At 38.6% G+C, this 20,803-nt stretch overlaps 1 protein-coding gene across 1 annotated transcript; it reads left to right on the top strand.

Annotated features, from left to right (window-relative positions):
* Positions 1-1,019: 1,019 nt before the first annotated feature.
* On the top strand, positions 1,020-3,821 carry LOC124172667 (piggyBac transposable element-derived protein 2-like). The gene is made up of 2 exons (XM_046552122.1): positions 1,020-1,617; positions 1,921-3,821. Exon 2 carries the CDS (start codon positions 1,924-1,926, stop codon positions 3,757-3,759), a length of 1,836 nt encoding a protein of 611 aa, XP_046408078.1. The 5' UTR covers positions 1,020-1,617; positions 1,921-1,923; the 3' UTR covers positions 3,760-3,821.
* Positions 3,822-20,803: the final 16,982 nt, after the last annotated feature.

The following is a 20,803-nucleotide window of genomic DNA, read 5'->3' as shown; positions in this document are numbered from 1 at the left end:
ACCATTACTGTGTTCATAATATACAAATTATTTCGTTTTTGAAATACCGGTTTAGACGAATGGCAATGGTCCATTTTTATCCTCATTTGAAAAGGGCCAGATTGGCGGCCATGCGATGCCACTCCACGTGACGTCACAGGGACCTAGTTTCTATAGGAGAAGATAGGAGTTATACATCGTCCGAGGTTACCAATGCATGCATGAGGCACAGCGCTCAGGGAAACATGTCTTAATAATCACCTATTAAAAGTACCTAAGTTCGGAAAGTTTTCTTCATTTGATAAGGTATTAATAAACCTTTTTTAAGCCAAGCGCTACCAGCCATCAAGGTACTCAGCTACCCGCTAGCATCCTGCGTCCTATCAGCGCTCAGAGCCTCGATCAAGGTCACCTCACAAGAAGGGAGAGGGAACCAGAAATACGTCACACGGAGAGATTTCCTTACCCGTCGCGTTTTCGCGCGCTTGAAATCTTTCACTTTTCATTTAATCGCCAAAAATAGATATCGTCATTTAAAAAATCTAACAGCGTGAAATACGTACTCCAGGAGTATAATCTTCCGATGTAGGCAATAAAAAAATAATAGGAAACCACCCTATATTGATAATTTGTCTCAATTGTAACACTGAGCTGCTGTCATATGCTTTCCAATTGAAAGATTTTTGAATAAAATAATCACTTTCTCAGTATTTTAGTCTTTTATTCGTTTACGTCATTAAAGCTTGAATACGAAGGCTTTCGCACACTTTACGTTTCGGCTGGTTAGTATAGGAATATTATGATGTTGCTGCTCTAGTCGCCTTCGGCTTCGGTATCATGGTATCGTCCTTTAAGTTATTATTATTTGTTAAGTTATTGTTACTATGTTTCTAACTCGGTATTGTATTTCTAATGAAGCAAGCGTATACATTCATTTCAAACAGAAATTCTGTTAGGATTTGCTTACGTCCTACTTACTCGACATATAAGGTTTTATGAAATGAGCTGCAGTTCCACAGATTTCAATCCTACCCTAAACATAAAACGTATTCCAACAAACACATTTCCTCATACCATATAAACTAATTAATACAAGTAGAGAAGTTAATTAATGATGCTGAGTAAGTACATCCCAATTATCCCCAAATAATCAGAGCATTATTTAAAAGATTTCAGGTTAATATGATAACTTGATCATCAACGATATAGCAGCTTAGAATAATTATACGCATTCACACTTATTTAGCAGCGCAACATATTATCAAACAATATCTGTTGAAATCCGAAAATCATTGAAAAAGAGACTTGAACCCTTTCCGACCGTGTGATTCCAATTGGAATCGCTATCTTTCCCATATCCCTTTTCTCATCCCGAACGCCGAATGCTTCCAATTGGTATCAAACGACGTAGTTTCGTTATCTGCCGTAACATAGCAGCACTTGTCACGAAAGTTTGTGACTTGCTTTCCGAAGAGTTAGATTTTTGTTTTCGACGTGCGCATGGCACTGTGACTTCTCTCTGCACGCGAATCTTTCAGATTTAATATCAAGTGTGTGGATTGGCTGTTAATGTTAATATCATTAGTTTTAGTGATATATACATTGTTGGGTGATAACCGCGCATTGGAACTATAATATGTAAGTATATATTTTGAGTATCAGTGAATCATTATGTTATGATTCCAATTGGAATCAAGAGGTCTTTTTAATGTGTTTACATGAATCAAATATCCTTGAAATGCATTATTGATAATACGATGAATTATTTTGTTTCCTTAGCTGAACGTTTATTCTCTGGAAGTTTTATCACTGTCAAAGCATTTTATAAATTGCATACGTAACTATTGATCATGTGTTATTGTGATACTATCTCAAGTAAGAGAATCAGATATTTATACGCTTTGGAATGTTTTCATAACTGCTGATTTCTATTCTTCCTAGATTATGCCTAAGCCATTAGCTTCTGAGGATATTGTGTTGCTCTTAGAAGGTGATGTTTCAGACATTGAGGATGACGACGATGACGATTTTTCGAAAGATGTGTTGGTGGAGGCCTTCACCTCATCTATTGGAGTCAGTGTTTCTAATGAAGGAGGTGCTGTATGTAAAACATTGGATTTAGACCACCACATTGTGCCACTAGAAGTTCACGGAAGGAATGAGGATGATGAAGTAAGTGATGTAGACGAAGATGACATGCCTCTTAGTTTGCGACTTGAAAGATTAAACCAAGATAAGACACCTGAACATGTGACAAGAAATCAACGTTGGCGGCACAAAAATATGGAAGCCGTAGATGTGAGCTACAATGTTGCATTTACTGATCCCCCAATAGAAGACTTAAGCCCTTTGAATTACTTCGAAAAATTTATTGATGACAACATTGTTGAAAATTTTGTAGAACAGACAAACTTGTATTCCACACAAAAAACAGGGAAATCCATCAACACATCTGTGATTGAAATGTGCCAATTTATTGGAATACATATTCTAGCTGGAATTGTTCGCATGCCAAAATATAGAATGTACTGGGCTAATTCTACACGTTATCAGCCTATTGCAGAAACTATGTCACGAGATCGATTCGGCAAGTTGAGGAAGTTTATGCATGTGAATAATAATGACAAAATGGTGCCAAGAGAACACAATGATTATGACAAACTCTTTAAAATCAGGCCCTTCATAGAATCTTTGAAAAAAAACTTTCTGAAAATTGAACCGGAAGAACACAATTCTGTCGATGAAATGATGATACCAATGAAGTCCCATACTTCTATGCTACAATATATAAAGAACAAGCCACACCGTTGGGGAGTAAAGGTATTCGCTCGGGCTGGAGTGAGTGGGATAGTTTATGATTTTGAAATCTATGTAGGCAAGGGGACCAAAGTGAAAGATGGTCATTTGGGAATGAGTGGCAATGTCGTTATAAGGCTCGTTCAAGATTTGCCTAAACATAAAAATCATAAGCTATTTATTGATAACTGGTTCTGTTCATATGATGTGGCTGTTGAACTGAAAAAAATGGGGATTCACATGGTAGGAACTGTTAGGAGGAACAGATTAGCAGGCTGCACTTTGCAGACGGATATGTCTTTGAAAAAGAGTGGTCGAGGCTCTTATGATTTTAGAGTTGAGACAAATGAGAACATAATTTTATGCAAATGGTTTGATAACAAGGCAGTTCACCTTATCTCCACGTATATAAGTCAGGAGCCAGTTGAATTTGTAAAACGGTGGTCTGCTATTACAAAGCAATATGTGAACGTTCCTCGCCCATCAATTGTAAAAGAATATAATACTTTTATGGGAGGTGTTGATCTGCATGACATGCTCGTTCAACTTTACCGCACCAACATAAAGGGCCAACGATTTTACTTAAGAATAATTTTTCATTTTATAAATATGGCTTGTGTCAATGCATGGCTCTTGTACAGAAGACACTGTGCTCAGCAAAATAAGAAACACCGACCACTACTTGATTTTGTGTGTGACATTGCTGCTGGACTACTCAAAAGGGGAGCAGAGCCTAGGAAAAGAGGCCGTCAATCTGAATCTCCAAAGCCAGGACCATCAAAGAAGAGAAGAGTAGAAAAAGCACCCCGTCCCGTAGCTGATGTACGCTACGATGGTGTAGGTCACTGGCCAGAATATTATCCAAACAAATCAAGATGCAAATTATGCATTAAGAGTTACATCCGAATGAAGTGTGGAAAATGCAATGTCTCACTTTGCCTAAACAAAGAGAAAAATTGCTTCTTGAAATTCCATGTTATGTGATTATAAATTAACAAATGTTAAAAACTAAAAGATATTTTGGATTATTATGTTAAGTAACATGATACTCACATCGCATGTTTTCATTGGATTTGAATGTTTATAATATTTGTAATTTTTTTCCATTTTCATAATTCTGTAACTACCGTATGTGCATAGAAATAAATGGTAGAAAGTTCACCATGTAGATGTTAATATTTTCACTTGCATGTGCGTGTAATTGAAGACAGTAAAATATATTCAGAGCTTGAGAAATATTTTCATTCGGAATTCGCACTAAGCATTCAAATATCCTAACGATGCCAAATGGAATCATTCCAGAATTACAACAAAAGATTAATTAAAAAAAAAATTAATGATATTTTACTTTTCTTAGGCCAAAAGACTTATTAAAATGCAGTAAAATAATTTTTATACTTTAAAAAACAATATTCAGGTCAGAAAGGGTTAAAAGCAGGAATTAAGCTTTCCTCGTCATACCTTGAATGCGTGGAAAGGAATACATCTTTACCGGTTGACGGACGTCGGAGAACTCTGTTGTTATTTACGCAACGATTTAAGCCCATTAGCTTCACTAATTTCATATTTTTCGCGTTTGCTCAGTAGTTTACATGATGAAACATTTGGAATATCAAAGCTTCCTCGTATCTTATGCCGTAGATATTGTATTAAAAACGTCAACTCGAGTCAATAGATGTAAACAAAAGTCCGCCATGTTCACAGTGAACGACTCGTGATTTCCAGCTCTCTGAAAAGAGCTAAGATCACTCAAAAAGAGCCTAGCTACAAACTTTTTAAAATCTCTCCGAGGAATTACCCTCGATCTTTCCTCCTGCACAAAATACTACAATTTGTTTGAGGGAATGTAATGAACATTAATTTCACTTAAATGGAAGCGATCACATCTCGAGACTGAAAAGGATGAAAAAATACCTCACCCACACAATGACCCGTTCTCCGTACATTGAACGCATTGAACTGTGGCATTTTTTAGTGTCCCCCCCCCCCAAAAAATTTCTGGTACCCCCCCCCCCCCCAGAAATTCCTCGAACTTCCTCCGAACTTATCCGCAGAACTTTTCCCGCTAAGGATTTTTCGCGCTAAGGTTTTTCGCGCAAAGGATTTTCGCGCAAAATCCTGTCTCGCAAAATCCTGTCTCTGAAAACCCTGCCTCTGGAAACTCAGCCTCTGGAAACAGCCTCTGAAACAGCCTCCGAAACAGCCTCCGAACCAGCCCCGAACCAGCCTACCTGCAATGCAAGACTTATATATGACTACTGCGGAGAAATACTTCTCCTTGGCAAGCAAGGGGAAATCGGTGCTAAGGCCTTAGTATTGCACTTGGAGTGAGAAGTTTTACCATTGTCCTATCACAACTCTCTCTCCCTCCAACACCTCACCCCAGTATCTCCTTCCCCTCCATGTGTTCCAATGAACTATCCCTCTGATTCCTCACATGTCTCCAACCCAGAAGTTGAGGGGAAAATTCTGGGTGCTGGCTGTTGTCTCAAAACCAGGGAATGGTGTTTTGCGGAGCGGCCGTTTCTGCAGGGGCAGTGACGCATCAGTGGGCGGTTGTTGAATTCGCCTGGCTACACCTCCACTCCCTGGAAGAAGCCCTCCCCTCAAATGCTGTCTCGCCTTGCATAGGCAAGCTCTTTCTGGTCGTGGCCTGCTGGGAGTCACATGTCTTGTGAGGCATGAGATTTTTAGAGCAATTTTCTGCTGGTATTTAGCTGGTAATGTTTCCTTTGGGATCATGAATTTACTATCATTGTTTTCTGTAATACTTCTGATTTTTTGAATACTCTACTTTGAATAGATATCGTACGGTAATAACTCGTAAATTATTTTTGGCTACCTTTTTCTTGTGAGCTGTTTTTCTTGTTTGTGGAGTCTTACCCTGATCCAGCATGTGACCGACGGTTGGAGTATTTCCCCTGTCTGGACTTACGTGAAAAATCAACCAGATTTTACGACGTAGCGTTACATATTGGTAGCAGAGCGTGGTTCGATTTCCTGTCCTCTCGTCGAGGTCTCCCGAGTGCTGGACAATGGTGACATTTCTCCACTATTTCTCCACTTTTTGCAGTTTCTGGTTGTTTCTCCTCTTAAAAGTGAGTTATTTTATGTTCCATTAAGTGCTTTTTGGTTCGTGTGGGATTACGTGACTAGTGTTGCCGACTTTTCCTCGTGGTCATATGCCATTTGACATTAATGTTCGTAATGCTCGTAATGTTCTTGATAGTTTGGATAGCAGCTAGTTATTCTCGCACTATTTTTGGTGGTTGGACTCTTCCAGCAGAGATAGATAGTTTTAAATCTCGCTCTTTCTCTCTCTTTTTCTCGTTGTCGTCACTTCACTTTTCAAAATGCCTGGAGGTACTGACAACCCGTACGAAAAACTTATTTAACCACGGGCGAGGATCGTAAGGCTAGGGGTACGGCTAATGTGTCCGTAGGAAGTGAAGTTTCTAATAATGAACGGGAATCTTCTTTAGAAGTGGTTCCACCTCGCCCAACGCACGAGGAAAGTAGTGATGTTCACGTCTCTCACGAAATGTCTGCTTCTCAGACATTGCCAGTTTCTGAAGGGTTAGTAATTTTCAAACAATTACTCAGTGATTTTCCGCCATTTGAAGTGTCAAACAGTGAGAATTGGTTTAATTTCATGTTAAAAGTTAATGAAATCGTTTCTTTGTCTTTGGTTCCTCTGTCAACGTTATTGTACCTTGTAGTATCTAAACTACCTGCCAGCTCTCGTCATTTTTGGTTGTCTATGTTAAACTTGAATCTCGCATGGCCTCAAATCACAGAAAGAGTTTGGGCTAGAATTGTTAGTGACAGAGAGTTTGATCGCTTGATCACTACGAAAGTTAAGAGATTTCAGTTCCCTCGCGAAACGCCCCACGATTTCGTGTGTTCTGTGCGTAATGCCACTCAGGTGCTGGGTTTGCAGTATTCCGAGTCTTCTATTGTGCGACTCATTATTCAAGGGTTAAATCCTTTAACAAAATCTGCAATTATGTTCTCAAATCAGCCTAACACATTTGTAGAATTGGACTCTGTTATCACGCAGGCTTCTAAACATTTAATGGACTGTGCTGAATATTCCAACACTTTCCATCGTATCTCTAGGAATCCGTCTTCTGTTGCCTCTTCCAGTGCGCCTAGGGAAGTTTCTTTTCCTATAAATTGTTCTTACTGTCATAAACCTGGCCACAAAGTGAACGAGTGTCGCAAAAGACGACGATTTTCTCAGCCTGCCGTGAGTTTGATGAGTGTCCGTGACAAGTGTTCGACTCGATTGCCAATATTATCTATTAATCTTCATTCTATGCCATGCCAGGCTTTAATTGACACTGGGTGTTCAGTTTCACTGTGTGATGAAGATTTCTTTGCTTCTCTGAAATGTTGCCGGAGAAAGGTTATTCGTAAGAATGTTGACGTCGATTTAATCACTGTGTCGGGGCAGCCTTTTCATATTAATTCCTCTGTCTCACTCAAGGTTCAAATAGGCAAGTTTTCTTGGAACCACGTGTTTTATCTAGCTAAAATCCCGTTTCCCGTGTTACTGGGTGTGGATTTCATTTGTAATTCAAAGATGATTATTCGTCCGGCGAACGTCAGTTTTGAAATTGCCCCGAATTCTCTTTTTTCTTTTACGGACAATTGCGAAGCGTTTAAATCGGCGCCAGTTAGTAACTCGTCCGAATCACATGTTCTGTCGTCCACTGAAATCACGTTGTGTGATAAGTTGAAGGGCTTATTGTCAAAATTTCCTGATGTGATTTCTCAAGAATTGGGGGTCACATCTGTTATGACATACGAAATTGAACTGCTAGATTCAACTCCGATACGATCCCATCCTTATTCGTTGTCACCTCCAAAGGCTAATTTAATGAAGAAGCACATCCAATCTTTACTTGATAAGAAGTGATTGAGGTTTCCAATTCAAACTGGTGTTCGCCAGCTTTTCTAGTGCCTAAAAAGGATGGATCTGAAAGATTAGTGGTTGATTACCGTAAGTTGAACAAAGTTGTTAAATCAGACGGTTATCCAACACCTTCTGTTGAACATGCATTCCAATATCTTGCTGATGCAAAATATTTCACTGTTCTTGATCTCAATTCTGCCTTTCATCAAATACCATTATCTGAGAATTCTAAGAAATTAACTGCTTTTGTGACGCCGTTCGGAGTGTACCAGTATAATAGATTGCCATTTGGTTTTGTAAATTCTCCTCAAATATTTACTCGTCTCATTAATGAAGTATTGGGCGATTTGAAATATTCATGTGTCTATCCATATATTGATGACTTGTGTATCTATTCCAAGTCTGCTGAAGACCATGTATCTCATGTTATTGCTGTCCTCAACAAACTACGCAGTGCCTGTTTGACGGTGTGCGAGGACAAGGTTAAGCTTGGTGTGGAATCACTCACTTTTCTGGGCCATCTCATCACAAATGGAACCTTGCAAGTTGATCCTGAGAGAGTGAGACCAATTGAACAATTCCCAGTTCCCAGAAACGTGAAGGAAGTGGCCAGATTCATTGGACTTTGTGGGTTTTACTGCAAGTTTATTCCAAGGTATTCTGAAATTTCTATGCCACTGAATCGCTTGAAACGTAAAAATGTTCCTTTTCAATGGACAGCCGTTGAAAATGAGGCTTTCTGCCAGTTGAAGAAAGCTCTCACCAATCCACCAGTATTATCTTTCCCTCGACTTGACGAGGAATTTCATTTATTTGTCGATGCCAGTAATTTGGTGGTTGGTGCCGTTCTGAATCACAAAGTAAATGGTGATTTTGTCCCTGTGGCTTTCGCTAGTAAGGCACTCTTGGAACATGAACGTAAATTTTCTTCTTATGAATTGGAGTGTCACGCAATTCATTTTGGAATTCAAAAATTCAGTGTTTACTTACAAGTAAAACCATTTCACTTGTACACTGATAATGGTGCCTTGACATGGCTTTTCTCTCATCCTAAGCAGTTGGGCAAACTAGGCAGGATGGTTCTTAAATTATCCTCTTATAAATTCACTGTGCATCATGTTCGAGGATCATCTAATTCTGTCGCAGATTGTCTTTCTCGCATTCAGCCATCCTCATCTACTAATAGTCAATCAGATGTGGAACCTAACACTCATAAGGAGTCAGCTGTTCCTTATTCTTGTGTGTTACATAAATTGCCTTTGTCATTTGTCGACATTCGAAAACACCAAGAAACTGATCTCGTTCTAAAGGATATTTTCAATCAGATTAATAATAATTCCTTGAACGACAAAAACTATTTTCTGAAGGGACAGCTATTATGTTATGGGAATTCTAAAATTAAGCGAGGAAGAGCTGTTTTGCCTACGGTCTTGAGGCCTATGATTTTTCAATATTTTCACTGCTCTAGTATGTCTGCTCACTTGGGCATGGCTAAAACTTATGATAAGATTAGCAGACACTTTTGGTGGAAGAACATGAAAAGAGAGGTTTATGACATGGTCAGAAAATGCCATCTGTGTCAAACTTGTAAACCCAGAAATGCTCCACCTCCTGGCATGCTATCGTCGCACAATCCTTCTGATGTTTGGGAAAGACTTTATATTGACTTTGTGGGTCTTTTACCTCTGACTAAAGGTGGACACCAATATGTACTTTCTCTTATTGATGGATTTTCTAAGTTTTGTTTTCTTGAGCCAGTTCGTAAGGCTACGGCCGGTTCGGTTGTTTCAATACTCACTCAAAGAGTGTTTCCAAAATTCGGTTTTCCAAAATATTTGGTTTCTGATAATGCACAAGTTTTTAAATCTCATGCTGTAAAGGAGATGTGTTTGCAACTGGGGGTTAAGCAAATTTTTGTTTCTCCATACTATCCCTGTTCTAATCAGGTAGAGAGATTGCATAGAAATCTAAAATCTGCACTTGCTATTTTGTGCAATAATGCTCACCATATGTGGGACACTATGCTTGCTGACTTAAATTTTGCCTTGAACACTGCCTCTCATGAGAGCAGTGGTTATTCTCCTGCCAAAATAATTTTCGGCAGAGAACTAAAGCATCCTTTAATTAATCAGTGGGACATTCCAAAATCTTTATTCGAGAATGATCTCAGCGATAATGACAGACAAGTCTTCCTGAATCATGTTATTGCTAATTTAAAAAAGGCCAGAAATAGGTATAAAGAATCCTATAATAAATCTCACTCCCAAATCACTTTCTGTGTGGGAGATCTTGTTCTCTGCAAAAACCATCCTGTCAGTTCTAAAGGTGAACAGAAAATGGCAAAACTGGAACCTCTGTGGAACGGACCTTTCGTCCTTAAAAAGTATCTCTCTCCTGTAACAGTTATTCTGGAAGTTTCTCCTGGGAAAGAGAAAATTTGTCATGTTTCTCATTTAAAGGCATATCATGGTGGCATTGCTAATTCCAGTAATTAAAAGGAGAGAAATATCATTGATTTTTTTTTTATTTTTTTTTATTTTTCTCAATGAATGCTAATGTTTGCTTTCTCAAATACTATTTGATGCTTGATTTCGGTGTTGAATTTCTCTTGATTCCTAATAATATTGTTTTGAATAATGAATAATAAGTCTATTTCTATGCTTGTAATTGAAATTGTTCTGAAATATTGTATTGTACTTGCTTATTCTCATCTGCTTAATTCACTCATGTAATTTAGTGTTGGTCTACTGTGATTGTGAGATGGGGTAAGGTGGAGGAATTATGGGTGCTTGGAGGGAGAGGACGGGAGAATAACTTGGGGGAAATCCCCGAGATGGCTCGTTTCCAGATAAGCTGTGGAGGTGGCCCCAGTTATTAAGATTCAATTGTGTTTTGTGTCACCTTTCCTCCACCAAGACTTATGGACATTCTCACAATTCTGGACAGTGATAAGTGTCGTGATTTTGCAGTGTTCGATATTCTATCGATGGCTGAGTGATTGAATTGATCAGCTGATCTTAAGACTGCCTACTGTGTTTTAGTGTGGCTTTGGCGTTGAGTTGCGACCTTCATCGCCCGACAAGTATGAACTTTCATTTTGTCGCAAACAGCACGTAGCTTTTCAAGCCATTTCTATTGTTAATTGAAGAGTGAAATTTAGAGTGATTTCTTTTGTTGATGCAATATGCAGTTGTCATTTTGTTAGCATCGCCTATGATTCTTTTTTGACTTGTTTAATTAATACTGAGAGATATATATACACATCTTGATTAAATTTAGTCAGTACTTGATCAATAGCTGACATGAATAACATATGCCTTGTAAATTGTTAATAATTATTGGAAAATCGAGGAAATTAGTGCAATCTATTGTCATTTATGTAAATCTTGTTGAATTTTGGAGGATTCTTTATTGATAATTAATTATGGACTGATAATATTTACAAACATGGAGGGTTTAAAGGGAGAAATACTAATGCCAATGTATATTAATTAAGTGAGACACATATTATGCTGAATATTTTTGCTGCTATTTTGATAACTAATAATTATTTAGTGAATAACCGTATATTTGAATAACCTTGTATTTAATGTTTATATAAATTGGGATATATATTTTTTTTTGGTCAACCCTAACTTTCTCTTGGGTTGCTATATCCATTTGGGTAGAAGTTAAAACCCATTTTTGTGAATCGTTGTTTTTTGATAAGGTGGTTGAACCCAACTAATGGGACAACCCAGGGTTCTCATGAACCCAACTGCTTCTCCAACCCAATCTTGCCCATTTACTAAGTGGCTGGTTATTGTATTGCTTTACTTGGTTTTAAAAACCACAAAATATCTCTGATGAGAGAAGGAACATTTGAGTTTGGTAAAGATATCCTGGTGTTATACCAAAAATAATCTTCCCAGTTCCTTCTAGTCGCTGATGATAATTATTTGTAATTTTGATTCACTGTACACCGAAACAAGCATCACATTATAACATATTGATTATTAATTTTATTTTCTTGCTATGTAATACTAAATAATCTACTCTATATCAATTCAGCAATATTTCTTGTCTCACTCTTGTAATTATGCCATGTTACTCACTTAAGAATTCTGTTGAATTCCAAACATCACTCCTGAGGTTATTATTTACAGAGTGATAAAAATGTATGTTCTTGTCAAAACTATCTTTTGAGTGATATTTCTTGAAAACTATTGTCTCAATCAATAAACTTTTTATATTCAGTTCAATTCTAACCACTGAATAATGGTTTTTGTGAAATTCATGGGGGTTAAACAGTGGGGGTTCATCCAGTGAAAACCAGTGGACCTGTGATGCCTCGATAAGTTTTCTAGGCATTAATCAGTTCTTGGTGGACGTGTCTTGGTCCCCAAGTTCAAGCAATTTTTGTGGTCATTTTCCCACAGAGGATGTGGCATTTTTAGTGCCCCCCCCCAAAAATTTCTGGTACACCCCTCCCCAGAAATTCCTCGAACTTCCTCCGAACTTATCCGCAGAACTTTTCCCGCTAAGGATTTTTCGCGCTAAGGTTTTTCGCGCAAAGGATTTTCGCGCAAAATCCTGTCTCGCAAAATCCTGTCTCTGAAAACCCTGCCTCTGGAAACTCAGCCTCTGGAAACAGCCTCTGAAACAGCCTCCGAAACAGCCTCCGAACCAGCCCCGAACCAGCCTACCTGCAATGCAAGACTTATATAGGACTACTGCGGAGAAATACTTCTCCTTGGCAAGCAAGGGGAAATCGGTGCTAAGGCCTTAGTATTGCACTTGGAGTGAGAAGTTTTACCATTGTCCTATCACAACTCTCTCTCCCTCCAACACCTCACCCCAGTATCTCCTTCCCCTCCATGTGTTCCAATGAACTATCCCTCTGATTCCTCTGATGTCTCCAACCCAGAAGTTGAGGGGAAAATTCTGGGTGCTGGCTGTTGTCTCAAAACCAGGGAATGGTGTTTTGCGGAGCGGCCGTTTCTGCAGGGGCAGTGACGCATCAGTGGGCGGTTGTTGAATTCGCCTGGCTACCCCTCCACTCCCTGGAAGAAGCCCTCCCCTCAAATGCTGTCTCGCCTTGCATAGGCAAGCTCTTTCTGGTCGTGGCCTGCTGGGAGTCACATGTCTTGTGAGGCATGAGATTTTTAGAGCAATTTTCTGCTGGTATTTAGCTGGTAATGTTTCCTTTGGGATCATGAATTTACTATCATTGTTTTCTGTAATACTTCTGATTTTTTGAATACTCTACTTTGAATAGATATCGTACGGTAATAACTCGTAAATTATTTTTGGCTACCTTTTTCTTGTGAGCTGTTTTTCTTGTTTGTGGAGTCTTACCCTGATCCAGCATGTGACCGACGGTTGGAGTATTTCCCTTGTCTGGACTTACGTGAAAAATCAACCAGATTTTACGACGTAACGTTACAGAACCATGAAGACTAGTGTTGGATTGCTGCACACACCCTAAAACCATACAATTTCCGGGCACAATCTTTGTGGAGCGAAAGTGGCGCCACTCGATTTGTTGCAACACTTTTGCAAATGATAGTACCTCATCAAACACACACACATGCACACTATATAGAAGCCTTATTCATGATTAATATGTAATGATTGTGTGTCGTATTGTGTATTTATTTTTTGTAATGTGTATGACGAAGGGTCAGATATTTCCAATGTGCATTGTATGTCTTTGTCCCAAGGTTGCGAGACGATCCTTAGAACACAGTACTGTCGTCTCGTCACCAAATTTTTCGAAGGCAAGGGTTCCCGCTCATGAATTTGGGTCATCGGTCGTCGAGGCCAGCGTCTCCTCGACCAGTCATAAACGTCTAAATTTTCTGCACACGTGGCCATTGTCTCGCTGACGAAGATGAGTTGCTCATTTCCTAGGGTGGGTTGAGTGAAGCCACCCTTCCGCTGGTGTTGGAGGTGTTGACCTGTGCCCTGACGACACGAGCGCGGGAATTCGGGGCAGTCTGTGGGTAGACACGAGAGCGACGGGGTGTGCTGCCCGTCGCAGTTACAATTGTAAACTCATCACCAACCTCAGTCATTAAACTTCTCTGTGATCTGATTCGCGTGGATTTTAACCTTTTCCCTACTATGCACGTATAAATACGTGTGGACGTTTCCTGACCCGGGAGACGACGGGTATATATATATACGTGTGAGAATTACCCGGCCAGGAGATCGAAAGCCGAATATATACGTTTTATAGCTCTCCCCCTTTTAGGACGGACGTTGGTTTACGTCGTCTTTGTCTCGGGACCCAACACTGCGGGGTTTAGGATTAACCCTCGGAATCCGGGAGCAGGTATAACCCCTCTTAGCGGTAAGGGACAGCGGTCATGCAATTGTTTATCCAGTCAGGTTTCGAAATAAATATCTGTTTATTTCTCAAGAAAAATAAACTAAGAATTGAATTATTTGTCTTTTGAGCAGCATTTACAATTTCTAAACGAAATTCTACGATAAATATCAACTTATATCTCGAGTTATGTATAAAAATCAACATGGAAATTGTTGCTGCATTAAATGCGTTAATATTGGCCTTAGAACTTCAAATGACCTAATTATTTCAAAATTATGTTAAAATGATTTTACCATTATGTTAAAATGATTAGAAAATAATTATCAAATTATTTTAAAATTATTTTAAAATGTGTGTAAAATAATTTTGAAATGGTTTTAAAATAATGTTCACATAATTATTTTTCTGTGAAATTAAAAAAGGAACATTTTTGGAAAAAATAAGCCATTACTTCCTGCATATCCAAGAATATACTATCAACAAAGTGAGATCAAATGGTACAAGACATAAAAAGAGCAACGCCTAATACATTATTTTAAAATTATTTTAAAATCTTGAAAAAGTCATGAATTTAGCCATCTTATGATATTTTGATTTTAAAATCATTTGAAATAACTTTAAAATCATTTTTCAATATTCTTTTGCTACTTGGGTTATAACCCCTCTTAGCGGTAAGGGACAGCGGTCATACAATTGTTTATACAGTCAATGTTCGAAATAAATATTTGTTCATTTCTCAAGAATAATAAACTAAGAATTGAATTAATTGTCTTTTGAGCAGCATTTACAATTTCTAAACGAAATTCTACGATAAATATCAACTTATATCTCGAGTTATGTATAAAAATCAACATGGAAATTGTTGCTGCATTAAATGCGTTAATATTGGCCTTAGAACTTAGTTTAAAATTTGACAATGCTCAGAAAAAAAAGAGGAATTCAATTCAAAGTCTGTAATTTGCGTGCGTCATTATTCCCTTAGCCCTATTGAAAAATTTCATTTTATGTTGACAGTGCAATTTCATAGTAACTCAGTTGCACGAAACTGGCACGTTTTAAGGGACGAGGTGAGTTATCTCGTTCACGGAATGTCTTACCTTACGTTGTGGAGGGGTTGGGTGGTTGCAAACGTGGAAACGAAAGGGAGGGAGGAAACGCCGAGTCGGAAGGGACAGGAAATGGGGCAAGAAGTGCGACAGCCGACTCTTACACTTTTAATAATAACCTCTCCATTTCAAAAGTATATTCATCTTTTCTTCTTGAATTTGTAGTAAAAACTTTATAATACAGGGCTGGTACCCAGTGGCGGCTCGTGAGTCAAATTCTGGGGGGGGGGCAGCAAATATTAACGCACTCCACGGGGGAGGGTTTATAACTTTTTAATATTTCGTGTATTTTATTAAGTTTTTACGGCAATCTAGGAATTAAATTTTGTGATGCCATATGTTCCGTTTTTTTCAACAAAAATACCTAGTTTTCCTAATAAAGCTTGATTAATAAATACTTAATGCAGTATAGACTCTCGGTCATACGGATCGGCTAAGTCCGGACTCTCGATTATACTGATCGTTGATCTTGAAGGATAAAAATATATTTGCTGCGATATTTTGCAAATAGAAACGAAAATATGTAATTTTAGGTTTTAGCGCCTACATTCTTCGTGCGGATATGCCCGCAGTACACTTCTGTTGTTCGTTTTGCAATCATAATGCGTTATTTGTCAAATCTATACCATATTTGCAATGCTTTAGGTAGCAATGACACTTGTAACACCTGAGGAGGGAGGGGAGTGTCACTGACTTCCACTAGGCAACAAACACTACTTAAATGCGCGCGTTTTGTTATTGCAGATGTAAACTTTGATTGCGGTGTTCGCCTTGCTTCTTGAATACAATATGATTTAAAATCAACAACTAAACATTTCTCATACATGTTTAAAAAAATCTGAAATACCCACATTCCTTTAGTTATATTGCAGAAGTCCATCCTTCTTTCCCTTTGTCCAGCAAAGTGATCAATTACACGTTTGTTGAAATCAGCGCCGGACTACAATTTCTTTCCGATTGAACACATGGCAAGGGCACTTGTCTATAAATAAACAAGAGACGACACAAAATAGGCCGACGAAAAATACGACCAAAAGGAGCAAGGTGCCTGGACACAGAATTGGGACAATTTTTCCCTATATTTCCCTAAAACAAAAACGAGCACTGTTGATTAATTAAAATTGTCTTCTTGAATGTACACACAGCACTAAGAAATCGGCAATTACGCACAGTTAACTCCTCTAAAATGATGTCTGAACTCATTTCACTCCGTTATTTCCGAGAGTCTCGCCGTTACTATAAGGACGACTCAAGGGAGATAGAAGTCGTGGTTCACTAATACTGATTCAGCTGAGGGACGAATTTAAGGTCAGCAAAGGCATTCAAGCAAACAAAAGACGTCACGGACCATCTCCTTGAGTCTAAGATTCATATGTGGTTAACACACGAAACGCCAACGGGTCGCACTTGGAATAACCATGTCTTCGAAATCATTGCCATGATATAATAGAAAATAAATTCTAGATCGTAAAAGAAGACGACTCTGAGCCACAGATGGGAGCTGTAAGGATCTCCGCACCGATATGAACTCTTTGAAGCCACTTAAATCAGACCCAAGTGGACATTTTCCGTCAGACAGCTACCGCTCTGCCGCTGAGGAATTTGGTGAACATGAACTAATAGAACAAGGACGGTTAGAAAAATCATCAACCTACACACAAAAGGTGCATTGTACGCTGCACTTCTTGACATTCATTGAATGACTATTTAAAGTCACGTTTTACGGGTTAAATCATGTTCAATCCTTCACTCTATCACGCATGCACCTATTTCTTAAATTATAAATCAGTAGGGAATGTTGACTGATTTTTCCCAATACTGCAGGTCTTTAGATAAATTTATCTGAAAAATAGGTACCGCATTTCTAATCATCGGGAAGATATGAATACATTGTTAAGGCCTAAATATTATACTATTAGTTTCCCCAACGTTCTTGAAATTCGTAATCATAACAGAACTGTGGCAAATACCCGAGAATAGTTTTTCTACGTCAATACGGCCTGGTAACTGGTTAACTGGTTGGATTTTATGTGTTCCGGAATTCAAACACCCAAAAAAAGCAAGCATAATGGGATAATTTATTTTCTGTAGCAATACCTACCAGTAATTAAAAATTAAAATCGTATAACTACACCCAGTACAGTGACCATTCTAATTCCGTACGTCCCTTTTCTGTGGCAGCACCAAGAAGACGCCAGATTATACGCCCGCCGGCCTGCGCAGCGATGTCAACTCACACGTCGCTCTGCGCATTCTCGGACGACGTCCCAAGACTCCCATAAGGCACAAGGTTAGACGCGTCATAGCACCAGCAGCCCCCACCACTACCACTCTCCATATAACTGCATGGGGATGGATTGGGACGTTTTGGCCAGCGCCCCACGGCTACAAATACGAACTTCTCGCACTATTTCTTTTCGTGTTTTTCCTACACTTTCCATGTATGCGAGTGGAAAAACACTCTGATTACTTAGATGTATAATTATAAATTAATGGGTATTTATTTTTTTTACTTTTTCAAATATTTGGGAGGGGCGGCGTCCGAGAGTCCTTATGGGCAAGCCGCCACTGCTGGTACCCTTATAAAATCGTATCCGGCTCGATTTAGTGGAAGTTCTTTATATCCATGATAAAAAGAAGATCACAATTGTAATTTCCACACTTTTAATATCACAACTCAGCGCCGACCATGGTTTCAACACATAAGTACCATTATTAACCTTGATAGTGACACTTATGTGTTGAAACCATGGTCGGTGCTGAGTTGTGATATAAAAAGTGTGGAAATTACAATTGTGTTCTTCTTTTTATCATGGCTGGTGCCCTTACTAGAGTCTGTGGTACCGCATCTATTTAACAATCCAACAATTTTAGTACATTTCCATTTCGTCTTAAATTTCAAGCACAAACTTTGTAACACAGAGACGAGAACCCTTAATGGCGTCTGTGGTCTCATATTTCACTTCTGATTCTCGGTAATCCGTGCAGCAAAGTTTTACCACCGTTAACACACTACGATTGAGTCTTTGTTCCTCCGTTTGAGATGTAAGATGGACGTAGAGACTCATACACATCAATCCACATAATTGGACCCTGTTAATCAGCCGAATGTTGCTTCCTGGCGTCGGTAATGTTGGATTGGTGAGTTACATTAAATCTCTCCACCACTCCCTTTTCATTAAGGAATCCAGAGTAAATCCAGAGGCGGATACAGATGGGGGGCGCAGGGGGCGCCCCCCCTTTGTGGGGCCGCTCACATTGCCGAACATTGTAGAACTTTTTTGTAACGTAAGATATTGACTTACATACGTGTATAATGAGTTTAAATATTACTTTATTCAACTTCGCACGTGGCTTGATTAATTTTTTATTACGATAAAAGTAAAGGTAGCTCAAGATATCTTTTGCGCCCCCCCCCCCCTTGAGTTTTTTTTCTGTATCCGCCACTGAGTAAATCACCCTTTGTCCAACCACCTCAATCACCTGACGCTGATGAGTGAACATGCACTAATACCTATATACAGTAGAACCTCGCTATTACGCCCCCGCAATTTACGTTTTCCCGCAATTTGCGACATTTTCGTCGAGTCCCGATGATTTGACCATCTCTACAATGTTAAGTCTTCCCCGCATTTACGCTGACGAAATTTCAAATGACACAAGGCGAAGCATATGTTCTCAGTCATGGGATTCCCACCCTGATAGTATTCTGAAAATGATATTCCGAGTAGTCTGGCTTGCACTAAAAAATAACGAGACGTATCTGCGTCGCAACGCACATATGAGGAAGAAACGAAAATTGGAATTTACGACTGAAAGAGTATTCAAAAAGTTACCTACAAAATAACCTTCTAGATTATACCTTTAACACATTATTACCAACACCATCAATATATATTGCTCTATGTTTAAGTATTTCAAACACACTGTTTGGCGCATTCATTATTCCTAACCATTTTCTTAGGATACATATGTTTACCATGGTTTATACTACATTTTTCTACGTGTCTCATCTCGCGAGAAATCAAAAATATTAATGTGCGCTGAATTGTAATGTTTAATTCTGTATCATATTTATTCCAGTCGTTACTAACATCTCAGGGAAAAATTTCTGCTGTGTAAGTCATTTGGAACTGTCATCTTTTTGCTTTGTACCACTGATTTGTATGTGCTTTCGAACTGCTGTGGAATTGAAACACGGCACACAGCAGTTCATGACGTCATAGCGTCCTACCATGTCATCAACTCATTTGTATCACATTTCGAACTGCTTTGGATTTCCATTGGAAACTGCTATGGAACTCGTTTGTACCACCCGTTCATCCGTTTTGAAACTGATTTGTACCAGTTGGACACCCATTTGGAACTAATTTGTACCTACACCATGCCACCTGCTTTGTAGCAGTTCAAGATGGCGTATTCAATTTCCTTGAAGTTTATTTTAGTCTGTTTCGGAAATTTAGGCAAGATAAATATTGCGAAATGATGTGCTGCAGTGTCATCATCATGCAATAATCCCATTGCTTTTCAAAGCAGTAGTCATCAGCGAAGGACCTTCAAGCTTGACAAGCTTAACACAAATTTCATATTTTCGTGTTGCGGAGTGAGGGGTAAGTCACTTTGGTGGTCAAGAAAGTCCTTATCGAGAGCTTAATTCCGATCTTACGTGGTTGATGCGGATCATTCAGTGTCCATTTTTTAGTGGAATGCCTTCGTTTCTGGATATTTTTTCTTGAAAACAGTCATGTTAAATATCTGAAAATTCAATGGAAAATGCGAAAAAAGGCCTTTCGGGGTAATTGAACTTGTCTACCGCGACAATGAAATATATTTTCGAAGGAGGGATTCATGGCGAAAAAATTCAGCCCTAAAATACGGATCCAAATATGGACATAAACCATTTCCTAGGGATCGCGAAGACAACACATCGGTATGTTTTATGTATATTAATCAATGCAAAATACTACTTTTCCGGTACTATGAAAGAACGGAAGCAATGAAAAAAAAAGGTTGCAAAAATGCCGTAAAATTCAATATTTATATGTGCGAAGTATATATACTTTGAAAGCATAAACATTTATGTTTATGAGATAATAATATACTTGGAAACGCAAAAAAAAACGCGAGCGCTATGAAGTTGTTATTGAATACCTTTATTATACGCAACCAAGATTCTCGGTACGCAGTGAAGATAATCTTGTCGCATTTCAAATTGGACCCAAAAATACGATTTAAGCAACAAGGAAAATAGAATAATTTTAAAACTCATTCGAGTGAATATTTGGGAGTTCCGTTTCTACTAACTGACTTGCGACTATTTCTTATTAAATCACTTATGCATTTTTATTGCATATATATTAAAGAATTTTCGTTTGCCGACCAAACGTATCAGACTGAACCTGGCCATGGCATGTTGGCGCGTAGAAGACAGTTCCAAAACAAATGATGACGTATATAAATCGCTTGGATTTGTTCACAAAGAATTGCAAACGTATGGAAAGCAGTAACACATGAATCGTCTCCGTATACAGCAGTTACAATACGAATTATGGCGTCTGGAAATCCTATCGAATCGTTCAACAAAGAATTGTAAACGTATGGAAAGCCTTAGAAAAATCTTCTCGGGATACCGCGCGGGTAAGATTATTTGAGAGCGCCAAAATAATAATATACCAACAACTCATTCTCCAT

The sequence above is a fragment of the Ischnura elegans genome (genome assembly GCF_921293095.1).
Source record: "Ischnura elegans chromosome 13 unlocalized genomic scaffold, ioIscEleg1.1 SUPER_13_unloc_2, whole genome shotgun sequence".
Lineage (NCBI taxonomy): Eukaryota > Metazoa > Arthropoda > Insecta > Odonata > Coenagrionidae > Ischnura > Ischnura elegans.
Note: the sequence above shows the minus strand (reverse complement) of the source record. Positions and strands in the feature narration are given on the sequence as shown.